Source organism: Myxocyprinus asiaticus, chromosome 35 (genome assembly GCF_019703515.2).
Source record: "Myxocyprinus asiaticus isolate MX2 ecotype Aquarium Trade chromosome 35, UBuf_Myxa_2, whole genome shotgun sequence".
Taxonomy (NCBI): Eukaryota; Metazoa; Chordata; class Actinopteri; order Cypriniformes; family Catostomidae; genus Myxocyprinus; species Myxocyprinus asiaticus.
Window position 1 is genome coordinate 12,072,566 of NC_059378.1, and position 26,616 is coordinate 12,099,181.

Consider the following 26,616-nt stretch of genomic DNA (forward strand, 5'->3'; position numbering starts at 1 on the left):
TGGAGGCTAACCAACACATCCTGCTCCAGCATGGCTCAAGGTCCTGCACCCCATCTGCTCGTTGCCAAGGGCGTCCTCCTGTGGTGACGACACCAGGCTGACTGCCTGGCCCCGACGTAGAGCCCCCCGCAGGAAGCTGATGCCCCGTCCCACAATCCGGCGCCAAGAACCATAGGAAGGCTTTGAAGAGCCCCTGAGACGGGTGACCCAGAGACGAGGAGCCCCGCTGTAAGCTTGGAGGTTATCTACTTCATCGTGCCAAAGAAAGGCGGTTGTTTGCGGCCAATCTTGGACCTGCAAGTGCTGAACCGGGCCTTGTACAGTCTCCCATTCAAGATGCTGACGCAGAAGTGCATTCTGTCATGTGTCCAGCATCAAGATTGGTTCGCGGCGGTAGACCTGAAGGACACGTACTTCCACGTCTCGGTTTTACCTCGGCACAGACCCTTTCTGCGGTTTGCCTTCGAGGGCTGGGCGTATCAGTACAAGGTCCTCCACTCTGGTCTGTCCCTGTCGCCTCGTGTCTTTGCAAAAGTCACAGAGACAGCACTTGCCCCGCTATGGGAAGTGGGCATTCACGTCCTCAGTTATCTTGATGACTGGCTGATTCTAGCTCACTCTCAAGAGCTGTTGTGCACGTTGTGCACAGGGACCTAGTTCTCAGGCACCTCAGCCAGTTGGGGCTTCGGGTCAGCTGGGAAAAGAGCAAGCTCTCCCCGGTTCAGAGCATCTCTTTTCTTGGGATGGAGTTAGACTCAGTCTCTATGATAGTGCGCCTCACAAACGAGCACGCACAGTCGGTGCTGAACTGCCTGAAGTCATTCAGGCGGAGAACGGCGGTCCCACTGAAACAGTTTCAGAGGTTCCTGGGGCATATGGCGTTCTCGGCGGCGGTCATGCCGCTCGGGTTGATGCATATGAGACCGCTCCAGCACTGGCTTCAGACTCGAGTCCCGAGATGGGCATGGCCATCATGCTGATCTGCCGCCACATGTTCAGCCCTTGGATGGACCTTGGATGGGAAGGGGTCCCCTTAGAGCAAGTGTCCAGGCGTGTCGTTGTTACAACAGATGCCTCTAAGTTGCAGCTCACCCACCATCTCCTCCTCTGGAGTCAGCAGCGACTGAAGTTGTTGCGGGCCACTCACATCCCAGGCGACCTCAACCACGCAGCGTGGAGTGGAGGCTCCAACCCCAGGTGGTCCAGCTGATTTGGAGTCGATTTGGCGAAGCACAGGTAGACCTATTTGCTTTCCGGGAATCCTCCCACTGCCTGCTCTGGTACTCCCTGACTGAGGCTCCCCTCGGCACAGACACACTGGCACACAGCTGGCCCCAGGGGCTGCGAAAGTATGCGTTTCCCCCAGTGAGCCTGCTTGCACAGACTTTGTGCAAGGTCAGGGAGGACAAGGAACAGATCGTCCTGGTGGCGTCTTACTGGCCCACCCAGACTTGGTTCTCGGAGCTCACACTCCTCACGACAGCCCCTCCCTGGCAAGTTCCCCTGAGGGAGGACCTCTTCTCTCAGGGACGGGACACCATCTGGCACCCACGACCAGACCTCTGGGATCTCCATGTCTGGCCCCTGGACGTGGAAGACCTAATTGGCATACCACCGGCAGTGTTAGACATGATCACTCAGGCCGGGCTCCCTCTACAAGGCGACTGTATGCCTTGAAGTGGTGTTGCCTGTATGCCTGACTGCACTCATGTCCATCGAGAGGGTTGGGGACCTGCAGGCGTTCTCTGTCAGTGACACCTGCCTGGAGTTCGGTCCAGCGTACTCTCACGTGATCTTGAGACCCCAACCGGGCTATGTGCCCAAGGTTCCCATGGCCCCTTTTAGGGATCAGGTGGTGAGCCTGCAAGAGCTGCCCCAGGAGGAGGCAGACCCAGCCTTGTCATTGCTTAGTCCGGTGTGTGCTTTGCGCATCTACTTGGACTGCATGCAGAGCTTTAGACGCTCTGAGCAGCTCTTTGTCTGCTTTGGAGGACAGCGGAAAGGGGGGCTGTCTCCAAACAGAGGATCGCCCACTGGGTCGTGGATGCCATCACTTTGGAGTACCAGGCCCAGGATATGCCGCACCCTTTGGGACTACGAGCACACTCCACTAGGAGTGTGGTGGCCTCCTGTGCCTTGACCAACGGCACCTCTCTAGCAGACATCTGTAGAGCAGCAGGCTGGGAAACACCCAATACCTTCGCAAGATTTTATAATCCCCAGGTTGAGCCGGTTTTGTCCTGTGTGTTGTCAGGTATGAACAGGTAAGTATGCGGGGCATCTGGCTGGGTGTACTGCTTGCGTACAGCGCCTTTCCCCTCCCGGAGGGGAAGACGTGCACTTTTTCCCCCATGCAATTTCACGAGTCGGTGAACCCTGGATGTCTTTCCTCCTCAGCCCTGTAGCAGGCGAATTTGGCAGAGAAATTCGATGCCAACTCATTACGTGCGCTAGTATGCCCTGTACTGGGATAGGTGCTCCACATGTGCTGGTTGCCCATGGGTAACCCTGTGTGATGTATTTTCCACAGTACGGTTTCCCTGTTGGTAAATCCGTGTCTTCCTTGGGCAGAGCTCCCTCTGCCATCAGTCACCATGTTTGTAGAGCTCCTCCCCCTCTGGGTAGGACCTACTAAGGGACTTCTTCCACACGCGATACTGCCGGTCGGTAAGTCTATGTGATGTATTCTCCACACGTTACCTCCCCTTCGGGCAGGGTGTGGTCTCTGCGGTGTCTTTCCCTTTGGTAAAGGAACCCCCCCCCCGACGCGGACGCATATGGCCCCAGCTGAATGATTTTCCATTTTTGTGGGAGAATAAAGAAGAGAAGAGGCCACAGCTGGCGCGACCTGTCCCCACTATGAGTTCGACACTCGTGGGGCATTAGGGGAGGTTATGTGGGGGCCGGGTGCACTTGCTACGAGGCACGCAGTGGCCTGCCTGCACCGCCAGTCCACGCAACACAGTTCAGCTGGTTGTGGTGTTTCGTATAGGGACCCCTGGTGTCACTACATCAACACAATGTCAAGTGAGTGACAGATAAGGAATGTCTTGGTTACTGTTGTAGCCTCCGTTCCCTGATGGAGGGAACGAGACGTTGTGTCCCTCTTGCCACAACGCTGAGGTACCCGCTGAAATGGCCGGGACCCTGTCTCGGCTCCTCAGCGCAAAACCTGAATGAGTGGTTGCGAGCCAGCTCCTTTTATACCCGTATGTCTGGGGGAGTGGCATGAAAATTCCACTCGCCAATTCCCATTGGCCTTTTCTCAAAGATCAGAGGTGTTTGGGGCTCCCAAGAGCAACCCCTAGTGTCACTACATCGACACAACATCTCGTTCTCTCCATCAGGGAACAGAGGTTACGACAGTAACCAAGACGATATGAACCAAACACTATATTTGAAGTTTTTTGCAAAAATATTCAGTAATATACAAGTATATAAGTAGTTTGAGAGTGAAGGAGACAATTTAATTACATCATTCGTAGTGCGTCCTGGAAGTAGGCGGTCACTGCTGAGCTCTTTTTGCACACTTTGTTTACCGCAATTGTGTTTTGCTTCAGTATCATGGGTAATGTAGTTCTTCAATGTAGTGGCTTTAATAGAAGCATTTGCCATTGTTTAACAACCTCTGAGATCACAGTTGGTCTGTTTTTAAAGGTTTATAAGTTGTCGTTAATAATAATTTCCCCTATGAAAAAAAAAAAGAATAGATTTTTACTTCCAGAACCGGACTGTTCCACTTGTTTTATGATCAATATTTTTGTACACAGAGGAAAGCAAAGGAAAGTGAACATCACAGAAAAGTCATGTTGAATTATTTTAATGTCATGCAAATAAAAATGAGACTAGGATCTGCTGTGAGAAAGCAATGGATCACATAGGATGGAGAGGGGAGTTGAAAGACTTCCCCGCAGGTCCGCTTAAGCATTCTGGGATAAATTGGGAGGACCTCTGAATGACCCCACTCATTAGCGGAGCAGAGGGAGGTTAAGCAGTAGCACACTGTGTGTGGTTGTGTTTGTGAGACAGTGAGCGTGTGTATGAGAAAGAGGGATTGATAGGGCAATAGAGAGGGGGATTAATAGAGAGGTTAAAGATGAGAACTCATCTGGTGGGAAGGGTCAAGCTCTGAGATGCAGAAGAGTTATGGGAAAGCTGTTCCCATGACCCATTGAGTTCAATTGTGTGGGCATGTCAGCGTATGCATGAATAAAAAAATTAAGTCAGTACTAAAGTAGACACTAAGAAGACCCCAGTGATTAGCTGAATTAATTCTAGGTGGAGCTGAAATTAACAACTATAACAAGACTCAAGTGCATGTAAATATCTTTGTTGTGTAATAGAGGACAAGCTGTATGATAATATCCCAGACATAAAACATAGGTGGAATTCTAATTTACATACCTCTACTGAGATCGAAAAGTACATACTGTACTGGTGATGATAAAAGTAGTGCCACCTACATTCACATTAATCCGCATCAGAGAACCATCTCAAACCCCTCCCACAATATTGCGTGCAATAGTAGTGCAAAAAGCATGCACAAATGCACAGTTTGAACCAGGGCTGTTATCACCATATAGATTTTTCCTCAATATTCAGATTAGTGGTCGACCCATATGAGCTTTTCAATAGTTAATTCTTAAACTATTACATTTGGTCACACCCAATCCTGTATATGTGGATACATCCTTGCTTTGAAACTACCATTTTGCACACACTGGAAATAGAATGCATCAGGGCACCTCTGACATACTAGTGTCAATGTACAAAGATTTGGGATGCACTGATCTTAATCTATCATACTTAGATTGACAAATATAGTACAGTATAATAAATAGTAAGTGACAAATAGTATGCCATGAGTTTAGAAAAACAGTATTAGTATTATATGCAAATTAGGATCCAGCAATGATCTTTTAGCATTCCCAACATAATAGCCACTGCAGCTTTGGCTGTTGTCCTGCTCTGAATGGCATTTTGGGAGGGGCAGCTGTGAGCAGATAGCTGCTCTTCAACTTGAAAAGGTCACAGACAGCTTAGAGGACAGGCTGATCATTAAGTTGATTCTAAAAGCACTGTTTGTTATAGTTCAAGAGTGTCTCTTCAGAATTTTGTTCACAGGACCCCGGGCAGCATACACACCAAATATGCTCAAACACACCACACCACATGACTAATTATGTCAAAATGCTGGGGAGATAAAAAGGGAAGGGCAAGACAGAAATTATTCATAGGGTGGTAGGTGTATGTTAGCACACTCATATACAGACTAATCCATTATTAGTGGAACACTCCAAACACATTGATCAACAGTTCTTAAATTAAGTAATAAATACGGCAGCAGGTTTGCAGAGCACCCTTGGAAGCAGGTTCACTTGTTACGTCAAAAGCAGAGATGTGACTGACCTCTCGGTCGATGCCTGCAGCGATGGTGCTGATTTCTCCCGTGGCTCCATTAATGGTGAACATGTTGGGGATGGGGATGTGTGGTGTCTGACTAAGGATGCGGTAGTGCACCAGCCCATTTGCTGTGGTGCTGTCATCAGCATCGAAGGCCGTTACTTGCATCACAGAAGTACCTACAGAGGAAGAGAGGAAAACAAGCGTAAATCAAAACACTCAGGCATGCAAAATCTGCACGCTTCCATTGCAACATCTGTGCTCATTTGTCCAAGTTTCTAAGAACAAACAAACACACAAACACACAAATACACACAGTAGCTATTTGATCAGCGATCCAAACTTTGTCTGCTGGCTGCTTTGTCAAAGCAATGTCCAAACATCACATCTGATCCCACAGGTCTATTTCACCTGAGATGTCTCATCTTTTCTCCTCCTGCTCATCACTGGTTCTGCTCTCCTTAAAGAATCTGTTAAATAATGAGGCTCCGTCTGCTCTCTCTCCTCCAACACTTTTATTATTCCCCAGCCCTGCTATACTGCCATTCAAAATGCAGTAACACACATTTGTCTAGATATTTGAAATACAACTTTAAAGAGGTTCTTCAAAATTTTAGTGATGGCGTAGTTACTGTGTTTTTTTTAGGTTAGTATATCTGTGTCAGCCTTAAAAGTCCCTACTCTCAACTCTGTTTGTTCTAAGGATGTGCAAAACTGCATATTTTCAAAATTGACTATTCAGTGGAATACAGGCAAAATTGTTGCCTTAGAACCCACCAGTCAATGGAAATAATTGTCACTGTGGTGAACTTCATGGCCAAATTGTTTTAAATTCAGGACAGTAGTATTGCTCATATCACACAAATTAAAGATTTCATATACTGAGCGATTTGTAGTAGCGGGCTGATTTAATTTGAATGAACGTACAGATTTGAATGAAAGGGCGGTAAACAATGCTTTGAATCAGAGAAAGCATAACATAATGTGCTTATACATGAGGGTGGCACCAAAGCGAATATATAAATAAATGACTGTGCTGCTCAACTAAGATGAAAAGATGATGAATTTGAATGAAAAAGTTTATATTAACAATTATATTTAAATATTTAAAGTGTCATTTTTCTTTTTCCCCTTCTGTTAGGTTAGCACTGCTTACCTTGATAATGTGGATGGCACGTCCCTGGTGGATTACCTGAATGACTAATTGACTAATTGGTCTTAAAGCAATAGTTCACCCAAAAATATAATTTACTCACCCTCATGCTATCCCAGATGTGTAAGACTGTCTTTGTTCTGCAGAACACAAACACAGAATTTTAGAACAATATCTCAGCTCTATAGATCCATGCAATGGAATTGAATGGTGACCAAAACTTTGAAGCTCCGAAAAGCACCTAAAAGCACCTAAAAGCATCAAGCATTAGGAAGTGTAATCAAGCTTGAAATCATGATTGTGCCTAAAGACAGCAATGGCAAGATGTACCTTACAAATGTGTTACATTTTGGTCTGTTCTGACCCAAAACCAATTGGATCACTTCAGAAGAAATTGATTAAACCATTGGAGTCTTATGGATTACTTTTATGCTGCCTTTATGTGATTTTTCGAGCTTCAAAGTATTAGTCACCATTCACATGCATTGCATGGACCTACAGGGCTAAAATATTCTTTTAAAAATCTTTGTTTGTGTTCTGCAGAAGAAAGAAAGTCATACACATCTGTGATGGCATGAGGGTGAGTAAATGATGAGAGAATTTTCATTTTTGGGTAAACTATTTATTTAAGGAAACAATATTTTAAGGTATAATCAGTATTATCCCTAATTATACAGCCAACCTGTAAAATTAGGCTGGTTTTGGGTTCACCTGACCCCGATCAGACATGTTTCTTAGGGAGATCTTAAAAAAAATGTGTTCTTATGTTCAAAAGCAGCAGCAGGAGCCTCGAGATGTGGCTTCAAAAGTTGGACAATTTGTAACTTTATTTTAACTTTTAAAATCTTAAAAACACAACCCATGTAGCAGTAGGTCGAAAGTTCAGCTGCTGAAATCGGTCTATGCTTTCTGAAATTCAAAACACTGCCCCCATTGGTCGAAGCTGGAAGTGTTTTTAAATGTTTGGGCATGTTTGAACTTTGGTTTCCAGGTAAAATGTCCACATTACTTCCTGGTTCCCACTGGACCAGAATATGTGACTTGGAGGTTTTTTTAGTAACGTTAAAGGGAATTGTATTCACGCTTGAACTGATGTAAAAATGTGTAACGGGGAATGACACTTATCAGTATAAGTGTTGATTTCAGGGTACTTTTGGAAGCAATATGTAGATTTCTCATGTGATCATATTAGCGCCGCAATGGCCAAAGATGTATGTCTGAATGTATATGGCCGTGGTGGTGGTGCTTTAAATAGGATGAATTAAAAAATGTAACTTTCAAAAAGGTTTTAACGGTGCAAACTGTCTAACAGCTAAAGCACAACATGCTGTCAGTACACTAATTAATTAAAGCACTGCCACTAAAAATATAAAAAATTAAAATAAATAATTAAATAAGAAAAAATCAAGATCATAAATAGTCGGTTGACCATTATGATCCAGGCCTACTCTGTTCAGTATTGAAGCTCAGTTTGCCTCTCTCTCATGTCACTTTTATTATACCCCAGCCTTGCTTTATATGTGCCAGCTTTATAAGTCCCTACTCTCACCTCTATTTGTTGTAAGTCACGTGTATAAAAACAGCAATTTGAGTCTAGATGAGCAGAGTGTGAAGTGTGTGTTTTTTTGCACAAGCGCACAGCGTCAGCTGGCGGATGGTGGGGTGTGGGTCCGTATGGCCTTTAGTCCCAAAAACATGTTTATCGATTTCTGAGAGCTTGTCTCACACCATCTCAAATGTGAGTGAGCAATTAGGGGCCCTGCAAATAGAGAAATGCAGGATAAACTTCCTTGCAACGCTGGCAAAATGTCACCCTGTCATTTACTGTTAATGCCATTATGTCGCTCCTGTGTTCCAGTCATTTCTGTCATTTAATATTAATGGCCGGACTGCTGAGAAAAGAGGCCTGGCGGGGTGTTGGAGGAGGCTGGCAGCACAGCTAGCTTTGCGCAAGACCTCACACGTTTGGAGGGTTTCTCTGGCCCTGCTGTAATTGTATGGAGATAGTGCCATCATTTCTGTGACAACACACCTACGAAGGGATAATTGTGGCTGAGAGTTCTATTTCAAAGTTCATTAAGTTTCAGAGCAGAATGTGTCACTACGCCCCATGAGAAAGAGGAAAAGGGGAAAAAAAATGAGCGAAGGAAGAAGAAAAACAATTAAGCCCTCTTCTGATAGGGCTACATCAATTTTTGAACAACCAGAGAAGGAGGGAGGGAGGGAGGGAGAGAGGGAGAGAGAGCACATGAAGAGGGATAAAGAAGACAAAAGAGTTACATGTCAACTCTGTCGCCTTCCATTTTCAATGAGTGCCATTCTGTAATGGGATTAAATGCTCTTTATGTGTAAAAGTGAGAGAGATGACCATGCAGGAAACGGTTAACCCATGGGCCTTTTCAATTGCTTTTTAATTTGAAAACTAATTCAATGCTGTAATTGCTTTTCGACTTAAACCACTGAAGCTCAAAATTCCTCCTTTCATTAGACGCATGCTGTTTGGGAGACTCTCTCTTTCACAGGTATATAAGAAATTGGGGAATCATTAGTTTTAACAAGTTTAACATAACCAGTCAGTCTGAGAATGAAACCAACCCTGGCAAAACCTTCTTCGTAAATCTATGTGTCTTTTAGAAATTCGATATTTTTGATAAGATATTTTTTTCTTTATTTCAATGTTGTCTGATGCAACATAAATAAATAAATATTCCTTTCAAATGGTAAAGTTGACAAAGAAAACTAAAATAGACCCCATGAAACTGCTTAACGAGGATAGTTCAGACTTATTTTCTTTCCTTAAGGGCTCATCCCTTTAAAAAAAAAAAAAAATAGCCAATAGCCTTTAGTTGCATCACAGCCATGAACCATCGTTTGCGACTTGCTGTTCAGTTGCAGGGGAAGGGACATTCTCATTCTCGAAAGCATTTGATTGGACAAAATGAGTCATTCATATTTTTAGTCCATTTTCCAGAAGATAAAGAGTATACATTTCATTGTGTATGCTGGATAAAAGAGACTTTGGCAACATTAAGAAGTACACTAGCATATAGATGGCTTAAAAGCAAACACACATGGGCTAAAAGCCACAAAAAGTGTACAATTCATGTAAAAAAACTGTTTCCATCTTGCAGCCACTTTGTCTCAGTTTTCAATAACTTTTGCTACGGATACAGATTCCTCAGTTACACAACAACATGCTTACATTATAAAAGCTCTCTATACTCGGCTGTCGGTATGAGACAAGCTGCTAGCCAGACTAAACCAGTCCTTCAAGCTGTTATCACTCCGTTTTACACTGCAGATTACACTCAGCACCGTCTCACACCACCCTCACGGTGAGGCTTTCAAAGCAAACCTGTTTTGTCAGGTCGTAGCCATATGGAGTCCTTTGAGGACTATGAAGAGGCAAATGACTTTTCCTGCAAAAAAGAGCCAGAGGCAGACGCCTACTTTAAGTCCATTAAACTGATTGAAACATCCCTCTCCTCTCGGTGCACAGTTTTCCCTCTCTTCTCCTTTCTCGTGCATGGATGTCAGGGCTTAATTAACACCCATAGCCAGCTGTCTGTGCCTGAGCGTCGAGTACCGTTCTATCGTCCACTGTTAGCAAAGCCCTTATCGGGTGTGTGAGCTGGGAGTTTGAAAATAGAATTTTCTAGGCTTGCCGCTCTTTTTACTGTGGCTTGTTTTTCTCTACCAGAGACAGCAAAAATATCCCCATGTCATTGGTTATTTAGGCAGAGCAACAGAAAGTTGCAGCAGAGCCAAATAAACTAGGATACAGCTGACTAAAACATGTTGCAGGATCAGTGTTGTTTTAGAGGCCAGTCAAAACCCTAAATAAATGATAAAGAAGTTTGAAGATGGCACAATCCAACATTTCCTAATGTACAGTGGCCCTATAAAGTATTGAAATCACACTTAAAATGTATAAATGTCATTGCATTAGATATAAAAATATCAAACCAAGTGGCATTTCTTTAAAATAAGATAGCACAAGCAAACTTTCAAGCAAAATATTTCATAAAAAGAAGTTGGTTAGATTAGACAATACATATTTGGATGTTTTTGTCAAATATTAGTAGAATATGACCATACAGCAGTTAATGAACTACACCTGTGGTTACCATGCTACCACTAAAACTCACCTGGAGACCAGATGGTTAAAAGTCAATGAATAAATGGCTCAAAAAAAGTTTGTTAGTGAGAAAAGGTCATCAATTGTTTGCAGATATTGCTTAATTTGATATTTTCATATCTAATGAAATAACATTCATACTATACATTTTTAATTGAAGCTGAAGTGGAGCCACTGTATGTTGGAAAATTGGGGACGAAATAAATGATAATTTCAAGTTTTCTCAAGCTCTGATATATATGATATGAGTTTTCTAAACATTTTCATTGGGTGAATCATAACAGTGTGGTGCATTATCTGAAATTTCAGCATGCACATTTTCTACAGGTTTTGGAAAATACTTGTTTTAACATTTAGAACTTGATTTCTTTTAGTTTGCAGGCATTCCAATGTATATGTAAATGTATATATCTACAATACTAATGAGAAAAAAAAAACTGCAATAATCACACTGAATTTTGTTTAATTTGATCCAAGTCTGAATCACAGCTGAATTGGATTCAACTTAAATTGGATCAGTCTTCTAAATGCACAGTAATTGGGTGATTAATTGTGTTTGGGCAACAACAAACACAATTCAGTTACTCTATGTGTCTATCTATACCTCAAAGTAGGTACTTCTTTGGCCATGAAATCGGTAATGTATCATTTAAAGCTGGATTCCATACATCTGTGGCTGGTGATAAGGACACTTCCCTGCATGCTCCTTTTTGAACGTGGCCTGTAGTGCACTGGCTGATGGAAAATCCGCTGTAATACTTCAGAGACACTCTGATATGAGCATCTGTTCGGCGTAAGCTTCCCTTGGTGAGTTAAACTGATAAACATGTTCCATCAACGTTCACGTTTAAAATATACAAAACATCTGCTGTGATTAAATCCTTCTGATCGTGGAAGACCAACGGACAATATTGGCATTGCCATTTTCAAGGCAATGAGATTAAATCTGGTCTCATGAGGACTAGTCTCCGCCTCAGATGGCACAGCCACAAACTGCAAATCTGATTGACTAGTTTCATGCAACTTCTGTGAGTAACAGCATACTGGAATATTTTATCATTCCACCTGGAAACAAAGGTAAGTTTACAAGGTACCAGGTCGATACAGTGAGCGGTTTTGAGGACAATATAATTTTGCAAGACTGCAAAACTAATCTCATAAAATCTTTTAAAAAATTCATTTTGTTTGAAGCACTCAGTAGCAAGTAAACTAGACATCTATGAGCAAAACTGTATGTACTGTATACTGTAGGGATGTCATAAAATATCGATATATTGATTTTTGATCGTGGCATGATTTTTGGCACATTATTTTATCAGTAATTTAAAATTATCCAACATTTAAATCAGAAGCCTAATTTGCGTGTTTTCCGATTCAATCAGTTGGCCTTTTGATTAACAGTCTTGTATAATAGCGTTGGGAGACCACAAGAGGGTGATATAACATGTATTGAAGTCAGTCACAGTTAGGAGTGGCACAGAGGACGAGTCAATTCGGTGCAGCAGATGGCAGTGTAAAGCTATGAAGGTTTTTATACTTCTTCAAGAATGAACAAAGTGATGTTGATGAGTTTACAGGTTAGTGCATAAAAATGGTCTAACTGCGCAAACTGAATGATTAAAAATGGTGACATTTATAATGCAATTTCCATATATTTAGCCTTGTATAGGGCTTTCACTCAAGCTGTCAAACCACATAATGACATATTTGTAACTGAAAATACATTGGGTAATAGTCTTTGTCCTTTGATAATGATTTGAGTCAAATTTAATGTAAAACTATGTGAGTTGCACTCTGTGGCACTGTAAAATTTTGATGCTGAGTGTTGGCAGTGTGCGTACCTTTGTAGAAAATAATTGTTACAAATTTTAGGACACGCCATGTCGTCCGCAAGATGTGTCTGGTGAACGACCCCCTTTAATTTACCCTGACGCTCACACTCTCAAAGTTGTGTTGAGAAATATGTTTTAAAATACAAAGACTATTGTGCAACAAGCAGCCCTATTTATATCTGAAAAAAATAAATAAAAATAAAATAAAAAATCTGATATATTGCTAATTATTGGGAAAATCTTCAGATTACTGATGCATGAAAAAGGCATCAATCCCAAGCCTAGTATACTGTGTACTTGACATACATTTCATGAGTAGGGTCTAAATTCCTCTGCAGTGCCTCCTGGAGTGAGTTATTTTTGCGCGTGACACTGCACAACCAGTAGAGGGGGGCAGAGTGTAGACGAGTATTTTTTTTATAAATGTTATTTAAATTTTTGATTTCTTGTCATAAATAAATACTGTATATAATATAGTAAACAATGTGAACAAATGGGTAATGTCTGCTGTACTTTTTTTGTTTTATTTAATTTTTATAACTGTAAAAAACAAATGAACAAATAACATCAGCAGTTCGGTTTGCCTATGCACTGTTTGACATCTCAGACATTGTGTGTATGTATGTGTGTGTGTGTGTGTGTGTAAGTGCTAATGTAAACAGACTTGGCTGCATGCATCGGATAATTGCGCTCGATCAGCATGTTTTCACTGAGTACATGAATTTTAAACTGTTATCGTGGTGCTTTTGTGATCGTTTGGCTGTTTGTTTCAGAAAAGAAACATATTATATCCCTGAAAAGACTGTTTGAGTTGCTGTTTGTGTGAATGAAAACTGCATCTGCACCTAATCAGCAGACGAGGCTGCGTGCATGGGAAGATCGCATTTAGATACGATGGCTGTGCATATACAAGCTGTGAACTGTTATCGTGGTACTTTGGTAACAATTTGGCTGTTTGTTACATAAAATAAACATATTATGTGCTTGAAAAGACTCTTTGAGTAGCTGTTTGACGAATGACATCCGCTACTAATGTAAACAAATGGCAGCACTCATCGAAGGAATATGGCGTTTGATCTATTGACTGTGTGTATAAGAGCTGTAAACTTTTTATTGTGGCACTTTGACGACGAGTTGGATGTATGTATATAAAAGAAACTTATTCTGTGTTTTAAAAGACTGTATGAGTAACTGTTTGAGCGAATATAAATCACAGACACTTGACCAGCACAGCATGTGTTGGCGCAAAAACTGATTTGAATCTGGCAGCTTGGAACGTAACTGGTTCTTGCAGAAACACATGTGACACTACTCTGTGGGGCCCAGTTATTAACCGTCACATATGTGTGACGTTACGTATGAAAGGGTTAAACTCTATCTATCTGCTATCTGCTTTTTTTCTGTGTTTTCTGTACAATCATAATTTTTTCCATACCAGTCTTTTATAAAGGTATAATTGATCTAAGATAACCCCAAACCTAAAAGCCACATAATCACAAAACAAACTGGGATGGAACGCTTTACATGACTACATGGCTCTTGGCCAGTTCCTTGGAAAAAGCAAAAAAGGACCAGACATTTTGCCATAGTCAAAGTCTGGCTAAGCGAGGACCAGCTTGAGTTTAGCTTGAATTTAGTAAGACTCCATGTTTTCATTTCACATGAAACATTGAGTTTGTCAGCATGGACAGCAGAGGGATAATGGAACAGCCTGTAATGCATCCTTTTTCTGTGGATAATTTGCAGTGCTTGTTTGGCGTGGAGCAGTCCCACGCTCTACTGAAGGGAAACAGAAAATATTGTGCTCTTCTTTTTTCTCTTTGTTAGTGAATTCCCATGAGAATAAAGTTTTCTGTGAGGAGAGCTCAACAAAATAAAGACTAAAGTTTTTTCCTCAGAGGCAAGATTCCTAGGCCGTAACTTGGACAGAATCTGACTCATACTCGATGCCTTTGCTGTTCAGCCAGCCAACTCTGACTGCAAACACTCCACAGAGGCGGAGAATAAAGAAGGAAACTGAACCTTTGTTGGTTAGACACATGTGTGCAGTTCAAAGAGCATAGAGGAGCATTCGCAGAAAAACAAAATAAAAAAACAATTCACATGGAGTGTTACGTTAATCATCAATGAAAGCAGAAGGAAATCTTGAATTACCATAATGATGATGTCACAATGATAGCAGTGATAATAATGTTGACAATAACAATATTACCATTCATAATTCTATAGTGATGATGAGTATCAAGAATTGTCATTAAGCCTGGATAAGAAGGCAACAACACATTGACGGGTAGGGATTCTGTAATAAATGTGATGCAGAAATGTATAGTCTATTCAGCAGTGTTACAGACAAGTGTAGACAGTTTCATTAATTATAATTGGAGTGATTTAGTTTTGAAATGTGACACTCCTCTCGTGTCTGGTGTAGGCGAATTCACTAAATAGTTGTGTGACTTTTGTATATAGGATTTCAGCACAAAACCCTGTGACTTATTTACTAACCACCTGCAATATAGTTTAAACAGGTGCAATCACCGCAAAAAATATTGCTGTTTAGCCTGTTGAGGCAATCACTGAATGTGATTCTGGAGCATATACCATGAAAATGGCATTTATTTTATTTTATTGGGATTTATTTTGCAAATAAATGTCCAAAGAAATATAAATCAGGGCTGCAAGCTTTGGAGAAAAAGTCATATTGCGATGATTTTTAAAAAATACTGCAGTAAGAGATTCCTTACCAAAAGACTTACACCTGTTTCACATTGCAAGCCAAAGCTACAGCGTAACTTTAGCATAACTACAGAAGCAGGCTCGATAGAGCTTTCAAACAGGAAGTATTTTTTATAGCGTAACAGCAATGACTCTACACATAAAATAAAGTGATATCTATGTAACTATTTAACTTGAGTATTTCCTTTATTAATGACCATAACTTGTAATATGGTTATCAGGAGTTGCCCATTGATAAGTATTACAAAATGGATCATCATGAAATCTTATTTACATGATGTTGCTGTAACCTAATGTAGTATTATTTGATTTAGTGGCAGTCAACACAATAAGCTCTGATCCGTACAAACATCCTCATTGAGTGAAGAAACTAAAGGGGAAAGAGGAGGGCAACAAGCCTTTGAATGTTGCACAACCAAAGACACGATCACTCAGTTTGGATCAGATCACTGAGTTTGGATTGATTTCTCTGTTTTATAGTCAGAAAATTGTTATCACCAATCATTCTGTTTTCTGTACAGAGCCTATGGGTACCTATGTGGCAGTGACTTGTCAAATGAACGAAAGACTCATACCCAAAGAATTGGGAGGTGAACTAATAATTTCTGTTTACTGTACAGAGCCTATGAGGCTGCCACACGACAAAACAAACAAATCACTCTCTGAATCATATAAAAGTTTCTTTAAAAATCAACTAATCATTCATAAAAGATCCATCACTAACAAACATATTTGGAATTACACAAAAGTGAAATTAAAGTGAATCTGGAGCGCATTAAATATAACACGCTAAGCGCACTCAAGCAAATGTAAGTGAACTTGGAGCACATCTGTTACTCTGTGCACGAGATGGAGTTGTGGAACACAAAACCGCTTTGAAATCACTGTAATAATGCACTAACACAATATAGACAGGACAGAGCAGCGTACATGAACTTTGAAACGAGCAGCGCAAACAGTCAAGTTATTTATTTAATTAAATTGCAGTTTTTGTTTTAATTTCCAGGAAATATAACTTTATTGTAATATACTACACAGTATATGCTCATCATGATATGAAATTACTTATACCGTAATATAGCCAACCCCTATAGTCATCACCAGGATTTTGACATCACCAATATTGTCACTGTCTACATGATCTTTATGATTATTACTATCATCATGACATCACAGTTGTTATGATCATCACCATAATTCTGGAAACATACCAGGTTTGGACCCTTCGGCGACCGATCCGTTGTAGACTTGGTTCTTAAACTCAGGTCTGTTGTCATTCATGTCAATGACATAAATATACAGATCAATAGGAGGCTCCATTTGGTTCCCATTAATATCCACTGCATGGGCTCTAAGCTGTGGGTGAGACAAAAATGCTTTATTACAATTTTATTATACAATTATAACACAGTAATTACTAATCTATAATCAATTCCACATATACACAAATCCAGATATAATTTTGCTAACGATACTTCTGTGGAAAGGCTAGAACTGACATTAAATCAAATTTGAGGAATTCAGAGAAATTAAAGGCATCACGTGTGTTCGGTGAATGCAGGGAAAGTGCATTCATATTTCATATATGCTAGATATGGGATCCAGTGGGACAGCCTTGCCTTGTTCCTATCTAAAATCCATGAGTTATTATCCTGAGAGGACTTCTAGAGGAATAGAAGGTAAGCTGGAGGTTTTTATTTTATTATTATTATTATTTCACAGAAAATGCCTCTATTTAGGTTAGATCTTTGAAAAGCTGCATGAGGCAAGATAAAGCTTTCTTTAATTCAGATAAACAACCCCTTAAAAATAAAATAGTTTTTACTGATAAAACACTCCTCCTAAGGGAGCCCACAAAAGGGAAAGGGAAATGATGAATAAAGGGAGCAAGATATGGAGAAAGAGACTGAGAGAAATAGAGAGAGAGAGAGAGAGAGAGAGAGAGAGAGAGAGAGAGAGAGAGGATGGAGAGAGGTTTAAGGCTGGATTAACTCCAAATTCTCTTCTGTGAATTTATACACTACAGAATTACATGTGCAAGCACTAAATAAAACTATTATCCTAAAATCCCTCCTGGTATTACATCTGAAATAAGAGGGTTGCATTGCTCCATACACTGTACAGAGAAACATAAAGATTCTTAAAGATAAAGTTCGCCTTAAAAATGAAAATTGTGACATCATTTACTGTCACACTCATTCTGTCATACCCCAAACCCGTATGACTGTCTCTTTTCATGGAACACAAAAGGAGATATTAGGCACATTATTCAAACCCATTCACATTCATTGTACGAAAAAAAAAAAAGAAAAAAGAAAAAAAAAGAGCATTCCATGGAGGAGAGAAAGTCATACATATCTGAAACCACATTAAGGTGAGTACATTTTCATTTTTGGGTGAACTGACCCTTTAAATAAATTTCTTCAGTAATATAACACCTGCTGCAAAATTTGATGGCCAACTTCTTTCTGTCACTAATTTCTTTGTGTTTTATGTTTTTACACAGCACGCACACACACACACACACACACACACACACACAAACGCTCTGATTTAATATTGCCCAAGATGACAGGTTTTTTTTTTTTTTTTTTCTGTGCATGGCAAAACTAACTGTCAAGCAAACAAATAAATAAAGACACACAACAGGAAAATCTGTTTTCTCAGCTGCTGTGCTTAGCATTCTGCATGGGCTAGTGAGGCAGCTGTGTGTGTGTGTGTGTGCATGTGTTTGTGTGAATGTAGATATGTATGAGTCTGACTGTTGTTAGTGCCCGAGACACTGCATGTTTGATCTCACCCGTTCTCACTCCCAAGGCATCAAGTACAGTGGCTTGTGCAAGAGCCCTGTGCGTCAATCTACATACGCCAAAAGCACCCTCTAGCGTCTGTTTCCAATGCAAGCGGCAAGTAAGCCCAGGATAGTCTCAGAAGGAAGGTGTCACCATCAATCTTTGGATTTATGGATATTATATTATGTGTACAGAAAACAACAGATTACATATTAACCACTGCAAACTAACAAATGTTGCTAATTAAACATTAACCACTGTGGAAAAAAAAATGTTGCTCAGTTCAAATTAAATGAAAACCATACATATCATGTCACGATGACAAAACAGTACCCCAACATATAATTTGACAAAAATTAAAATGTAGATGCTCTTTGCGTCAGTTTATTGACGCAAAACGTTTCTGAAAGCAATGCACTTGCTGGATGTGTTGGAAACAAAAGCTAGAGTGTGCTTTTGACGTCCAAATGTTGATGCTTTTTGTTCAAGCAGCAGTATTTGACGCCTCGGAAGTTAGAACGGGTTGTTGATTTGCTGACCCACGAGAGCATGTGGACTGCAAATGTGTGGCTTAATAGCATTATTAACATGCTAGCTGACAGCACTGAAATACTAAAAACAGACAGAGTGACAGAGAGAGATAGGCAGAGAAAAAAAATATCTCCTGTATTTCTTTATCTCTTTATTTATTTTCTGCTCTTTCTACTGTGTCAAAGAAACTCTTCAATTCTGCAAAACAGTCTAGTGCTGGGAGTTATACAGGCAGTGGACTACAGGAAACTAACAATGAGGAAAAAAACACAGAAAAAGCTAGAGGGAGAGTGCCATGCCTGCAGCACAGAAGTGATGGCACTTGTTAGAATAGTGGACAATAGTTTTGCCTGTCATGCGGAGACCTGGAGTTCGATTGGAGCATAGTGGTTAAGGGCTTGTGACTAAAGGTTACTGGTTTGATCCCAACAATGAGGGTGTCATCACTATTGTTAAAACAATAGCTGTTACTCAAGAGCAAGTTCATATTGAATCTGCACACACAGAGCTCCATAGATTTCTATAGAACTGAATAGCCCATTGTTCGTAAAGTTCTACACATTCCTTGCCTTTGTGTGTTAGTTTATTAAATATTTTTAAATCTAAACATTTAAATCCACATATTTAGAATACCCCAGATTTCTCCCCCAAAATGTGCAGGAAATGTGAAAAAAGTCAATAGATTCCATCTAGGCCTGATCATGAGTCATCACCGTTGTTAAGGTTGCAGGGGGATTGTCCCCATAATAAGTTCTCGGCTCCATTTAATTGCAACACTTTGGAAGTAAACATTCCATTTCATTTATGAAGACTCTACTATAATAGGTCTCCTCATATATTAAGCCTTACTTTTAAGCTATGCTGTTAAAAGCCATGAGTATACATTTTTGCTTACTGAAGTCTGATGCACTAGAACATTCAGAGTTAAAAGTGCATATTTGTAAGCAAACATCAGCTATGAGGATCTCAGTCATATGGATAATCATACTATGGTGAGTAATGGAAGGGCCTGCATAAGCTAAACGCTGCACAAGAGGCCAGGGGGGCCACTTAACCTTAACAGTGCTCATATGCCTATTGGTCTGACTCACTAACTGCAGGCACCATCAAACTGAAAGTAAACACACATTTACAGTTCAAACACACACACACACACACACACACACACACACACACACACACACACACACACACACACACATACATTGATGCAAACTTAACCACTGTGGGTGCTGATTTATTCAGATATGTGGACACACACACCGGGTGAGGATGAGACAGGCCTAGACGTAATTTAGACTGATAGGTAGACACACAGTGCCACATCATCTACTGCTCAATGGACCAAACAGTAAAGAGAATAGTGTGAGAGCGACAGAGAAACAGGAAAGAGAGAGAGGCTAAGACAAAAGTGGGAGCCGCAGACAGAAAAGACCTAATTTTACAGCCGATCTAAATATACACTACGGGTGTACCAACACTTCCCGCAAAACAGCAGAGATAAAGATGCAGTTATAATTGTAAGGAACAACCATGAGAATCAAAAGCAATGTGTTGTGTTGCAATTGGATGAGTGAATGACAGTCAGGGGAAAAAGTGGAGCGGGAGGTGGAGGGTGGGCTCGCCGGCAGCCTGACTGTGACAGAAGTGGGGTGACAGGCAGAAACATAAGGGGGCAGGGTCGCTGTTTGATTTGATTCCCCAGTTGAGTTAAAGCATTGGAAGCTGCATTCTTATTACTCAATTCAACACTCCTTTCCTATGGATATTTCCTTCTCTCTTTGTCTTTCTTTCTCTCTCTCTCTCTCTCTCTCTCTCTCTCTCTCTCTCTCTCCATCTGCACATTGCTACCGAAACCTAGTCTAATTGACAGTTTGACTAACTGAAAAAAACTTTGACGTGTCAAAGCAATTTTTTCCTTTGTCTCTGGCTTTTTCTTTTGCACATTATTCATAAGAAATAGAGCCATATAAACAGAGTAGCTGAACAAAACAATATAAAGAAGCATCCTTAACATGTGATGCCAGCTAGCAGGTCCAAAACGATCTGTTTTTGCTGCATTGAAGCAGTTTGAATAGTCTTAATTGCACAATGAGGTATGAATTTTAAGCTTTCTGCAACTTTCCTTAACAAGCTGCAGTAGTATTTAATAACTCTGTAGTAGTGTCTCGGATTTCTAAAATGGCTGATGAGGCAAATATACTTGTTTTGATGGCTGGAACAATCAAGCTTCCAATCAAATCGCATATGTGAATTTGTTGGACTTTGTTTAAGTGGTGATTAAAAGCTATTCGAGACAGCTAGATACAGTACACCCAAACAGTTTTTGCACACTGAAGCCACACTTAAAGATCTATGAATGTCTTTTAATTATACAACAAAATATAAAAGCAATTTTCACTTTAAATAAACAAAATAAAGACAGCACAACACAATTTTTTTTAGGTTTCAAATTATTATTAACATGTATTTGGACACTTTCTGGTTGTCAAAGTTACTGAAACATGTCCATAGTAATGTGATGAACTACACCTGTGGTTACTCTGCACTTGTGTGAACTTGTAATTTTAGGGGAACTGACTTCATACATTCACTAAAAATCAGTTGGTTAAAAGTAATTATAATAAAAATAATAATAATAAAAAAACAGTTTAGAAAAATGAGTTAGTTCTGAGAAAAGGTCTACAGTAGCACAATTTGTTTTAAGATATCACTTGGTTTAATATTTTGCTGTCAATGGGAACAATGACATAAATTTTTTTTAATCCCTTTTCTCCCCAATTTGGCAGGCCCAATTCCCAATGTGCTCTGATTCCTCATGATGGCGCTGTGTTTTGACTCGATCCGGGTGGTGGAGGATGAATTTCAATTGCCTCCGCTTCTGAGACAGTCATCCTGCGCATCTTATCACGTGACTTGCTGACCGCTTTACCGTGGAGACCTAGCACGTGTGGAGGCTCACGCTATTCACCGCGGCCTCCAAGCACAGCTTACATTGCACCCCACCAAGAGCAAGAACCACCTTATAGCGACCACAAGGAAGGTAACACATGTGACTCTACCCACCCTAGCAACTGCGCCAATTGGTTACTTTGGAAGCCTGGCTGGAGTCACTCAGCACACCCTGGATTAGAACTCCAGAGGTGGCAGTCAGTGTCTTTGCTTGCTGAGCTACCCAGGCCCCCAATGACATCCATTTTTAAGTTTGAAAATTGCTCAAAATACTTATTGGGGTCACTGTATAAAAACTTTTGATGCCATTTAAAACTGTATTTTAAATCTTACCTTGTAACTGTAGAAAAATAGATCAGTTCTAGATTTGTACAGACTGGCAAAAGGCCATCAACTCTTGCAGACTGGAGCATGTTTCTTAAATGGGTGTGTGGCCAGTCTCACTTTAAATATGGTCTGAATAGGGTTAAAAAAACATTAGTCTAGCTGTGTGTCTCACTCAGCTCCCTAGCTCCCTATGTCGTGAATCAGTATATCGTGAACACAAAATCGGACACTGGCAAGGGTGTTGATCCACTGAGCATTGGGACATTAATGACTCAATCACCTGTGACACGATTAAGAGGTTGCATTTTAAATGCAGCTGGTATTAATCAGCAACATTGCTTTATAAATGACACTATCGTGCATTTGCATTGTAGATATTACAATGTACAGTGTTATTATTAAAGATAAATGAATAAATATACAATATAAAAATAAATATACAAGAGTGTACTTTAAATCTTTTTTTAACAACTCTAATATTTAAAAGATGAAATATAATTATCTTTTAATGATTAAATAAGGCTTTGACATCATATATTTGCACTTGCACTCATCCTCTAATGACTTGAGAGATTTCAGAAGCCCTAACGACATTTCTGTAGGGGAACATATAGTAGTGAGCAACGATGCTCCCTGGTTTTTACTGTGCATTCTGGGATTTTTTAGGGAGCAAATGTTTCAGTGCACTGGAACAATTTTGCCATTGGGACAGCCCTAGAGGTGGCCAACTGCCCCGACTAGTGCTCTGAACAAGGGAGCTTATTGGGATGCAGTCTAGGGCATATGCAAGCATACGCTTTATGCCCACCTATCTTTCTAGTGATTTTGCATATGATCAACTAAAATGTGTAATGATATGTATGGCCGCCAGAACAAGAAGTAGGCTTTTGACCTTTAGCTTTTAAATCTACTGAGGCAATGCCGCAGCACTGTTATGTGAGTTATGATTTTGTATTAAAAAAATTGTACAGTGATTCTCTCTAAAAGCGCACAGAGCAGTGGGAGGTGAGAGTACTGAACTGAAGGCACGGGCAAGATCGAATGTGCAATTAAGCTGAGAAACCAATCAGAACCTTTGTTTTGGTCACGATGGGATATTTGCAAATCAATCATATTTTCAGTTTCAATAAGGGGCGGGACATTTGCAGTGCCTTCAGTGAAATGCTAATGCACCAGCAGCGATAGAGTAGTCATAATTTGTGCTGTAAATTTACTTGACAGAACTAAATGTGAACACATTTACATATTTAAATACAAATTATAATATTCAGCTTTGTGAAAATACTGACTGTACCCATGCTAGTTTTTGATGCTCCAAGTTGTCCTGTAATTATATCAAATATGACTCCCACCCCCCACCCCGCCTTTCACTGCTGTAAATGGTGTCACTTTTTTATCGTGACATCAAAAATGTATATTTCCCAACTGCAAATAAATTTCACTATACTAAACAGAGATAAGCACATTATAGTACACAAATAAAACAAATAACCATTAACTCAATTAACCCATTTACTAGTAATAATAAGAACATTTAATCAAACCTATTAATTTAAATATGTAAAAACCATGCAGTGTTTTTTAGTATGGATGCACCGCTATGACATTTTTTGGCCGATATAAAACAAAACAAAAAACAATAGGCCGATACCGATATTTTGGCACTTATCTTTTACATGTTCTTAGGAGGTGCAAACTCTTTTACATATTGTGGCCTATTTCTGGATTGTGCATTGAATTCACTGAGAAATACACTTTTTTCACATTGAATACACTTTTTACAATGTGTGTTACTAATTAATTATAAATAAACCATCAGTTTTTCATATAGCCATTTTCATAACCGACATGCCGATGGTTTTATTTTGGTCAATAATTGGCCGCTAAATATTGACAGCCAATAAGAATGACTTTTCATCCCAAATCTGGGAAGGGCAACACTTACATGGTAGGAGGCTCTTTCTTCTCTATCCAATGGTTTGGTAACAGACATTTTCCCTGTTACGGGGTCGATGATGTAGACGTCACTGGGAGGCTGGTCTGCTCCGGCTCCTGTTATGCTGTACCGAATCTCAATCTCTTTGTCCTGGTCCGATCGAATCTGTAAAAAGGGGGAACAATGTGCGGAGATTTATAGATAATCAAACAGAAGCTGCTTTGTGGCTTTTTTACTGTTAATTTGACGGTAATATTTTGCACTTGTTATAAAACTGAACAGTAAATACCTCATCCATAGAATGCTGTTATCAAATCAAATCAAATCAAATCACTTTATTGTCACACAGCCATATACACAAGTGCAATGGTGTGTGAAAGGCAAATAACAAGCATGTGTCTTCTCATACCTGTGCAATCAATGTCTGCATTTCTTTCTGAAAACATTCTTTCACAACAAGCCCACTGATTACCATATAGCCTATTTCGAAATGTTTCCTAAATGTACATTATACATTAGTACTTTTGGTTATTGACTGGACAGTTTTTTATATAGCACAACTGCACCACACAAATCTGATCCAATCTTTAGACTTCGGTGCCATCAGGAAATTAAAAAATGCACTATGGATAATGTGGCAGTGATATGTAGAGTCAAATATTTGTTTATTAATCAATGTCAAGTCACTGCCAGTGTTGCTTCACAGAAAGTCAATTTTAGTCAGCATTAGGGTTTGATGCTTGAATTCAATACCAAATGGAACTGGACCATTGATCACAATGACAATCTTTAAGCACTTTCTATAAGCTGCCTGACAATTGCCTGCCAACCAAACTTGCCTTAAAAGCCTGGGAACAAAGAAAACAGACAGAAAGATACAATACTAAAATGACATAAACTTGTTTATTAAAGTTGATGTGTGTACTTTTCAGTGTTTTAATATTTGGTCCTATTCTTCCTTGATGTGTACATGCAACTATAAGTACTGTAAGCAATTTTTAGGCGAGCTCAACTTTTCCTTGAAAAAGTAAACACTGTGGCTCTTTCAACATTGATCTTATGTTTGAGGTGCCCGACAATATGTTGGGAAGTCTATTTGGAGACAGTCATTGTTTTGTCATTCCTTTTGGTGCTGCCAATGCAGAAATTACAGACTGCAGCTTTAAAGATCTCATGAAATCAAAAAAGGGTTTATTTCATGTCTGTTAGCATCAGGCCATCTACACTCACTGAACATTTTGTTAGAAACACTATAGTCCTAATAAAGTGCCTGACATGGTCTTCTGCTGTTGCAGCCCATCCGCCTCAAGGTTTGACATATTGTGCATTCTGAGATGCTATTCTGCTCACTACAATAGGTCAGAGTGGTTATCTGAGTTACTGTAGCATTTTTGTCAGTCTGGACATTCTCCGTTGACCTCTCTCATCAACAAGGTGTTTCCGTCCACAGAACAGCCATTCACCAGATTAGTTTTGTTTTTGGCACCATTCTGAGTAGACTCTAGAGACTGCTGTGTGTGAAAATGTCAGGAGATCAGCAGTTACAGAAATACTCAAACCAGCCCTTCTAGCACCAACAATCATGCCACAGTCTAAATCACTGAGATCAACTTTTTTCCCCATTCTGATGGTTGATGTGAACATTAACTGAAGTTCCTGACCTGTATCTGCATGATTTTATGCATTACACTGCTGCCACACGATTGGCTGATTAGATAATCGCATGAATAAGTAGGTGTTCCCAAAAAGTGCTCAGTGAGTATATGCTAGTGTACTCCTAAAAGTTGACAAAATTATCTTTTGGCAGATAAACAAATGCAAAATTTACAGTCATTTACAGTCCAGAAAACGGAATTAAAAATAGTGTGTTTCACAGCTGTAATGTAAACTAAAGCCAATTGGCTATTTAAAAAAAAAAAAAAAAAAAAAGGTATGCGTCCTTCAGTATGTCCCGTCCCAACTTTCTATCAATAAGAAATATGTCAACACAGGAAAGGTTGCTTATCAAGCAATTTTTTTTTAAATCAAACTGTGCATATACTTTCATTAAATGATTGATCGAACTAATGAAAAGAACACTGAAATTCCTGGGCGTCATGGATTTTGGCCTACTTTTAATTGAGGCTGCATCATTAGCATACAAAGACATTCGTGTCTTTGTATTTTTCTTTCAAACTCTATTTGATGTAAAGAACAGATGCATACACAATCCTCTCTCTTTGTTCCCCCATCCATCTCTTTTTCTGTCTTCCGTCTTTCTATCTGGCATCATTAACCATGGCATGGCTCAGTGCGATAGACATTTCTCTCTTCTGTTTTTTCAGTTTCTTGCACTGAAGCAAGAAACATGTTGCAGAACCGTGGGACATTAAACATCTGGATATCAATCTGCTTGATGATTTTGCATTGACAGAGGATGTTTCTCACAATGCTTCTTGTCATCAAACGTACAATAATAACAGATTTTGTTGAGCCGCGTTTAGGCTGTTTATGTAACCAAAAGCTTGTTCTATAAAACCACCAGAACACAGTTTATGGCCTCTTTAATCTTCTCAAGCTAAGTGGATCAGACACACTTGCATAAAATACCTGCAATTAAATTGGAGGAATTAACAATATGAGCAGCATAATCAACTATATAAGCTAACATATAAAGTTACCCTTTTTTTTAAGGATCTTTGTCAGCATAGCCAGACCTTTGACTAAACGTTCTAGTCCATATTGCAGCGTATTCTGGCCTTAAATCGGGCACTTTGACAGTTAGAAAAGCGAGTTAGTTTTAGTCTTATACAGCAACATGCATCAGATAGTCAGTAAAC

General features: G+C 40.0%; 1 protein-coding gene across 2 annotated transcripts in view; it reads right to left on the bottom strand.

Annotated features, from left to right (window-relative positions):
• The window catches only part of cdh4 (cadherin 4, type 1, R-cadherin (retinal)), a 332,586-nt gene that overhangs the window by 40,203 nt on the left and 265,767 nt on the right, over positions 1-26,616 (bottom strand). For both annotated transcript variants that reach the window (XM_051672704.1, XM_051672705.1), the window contains 3 exons: positions 23,807-23,962; positions 16,471-16,615; positions 5,410-5,582 (listed from right to left, as the gene is read on the bottom strand). In XM_051672704.1, the coding sequence (XP_051528664.1) occupies positions 5,410-5,582; positions 16,471-16,615; positions 23,807-23,962 (474 nt within the window). The remainder of the gene's footprint in view (positions 1-5,409; positions 5,583-16,470; positions 16,616-23,806; positions 23,963-26,616) is intronic.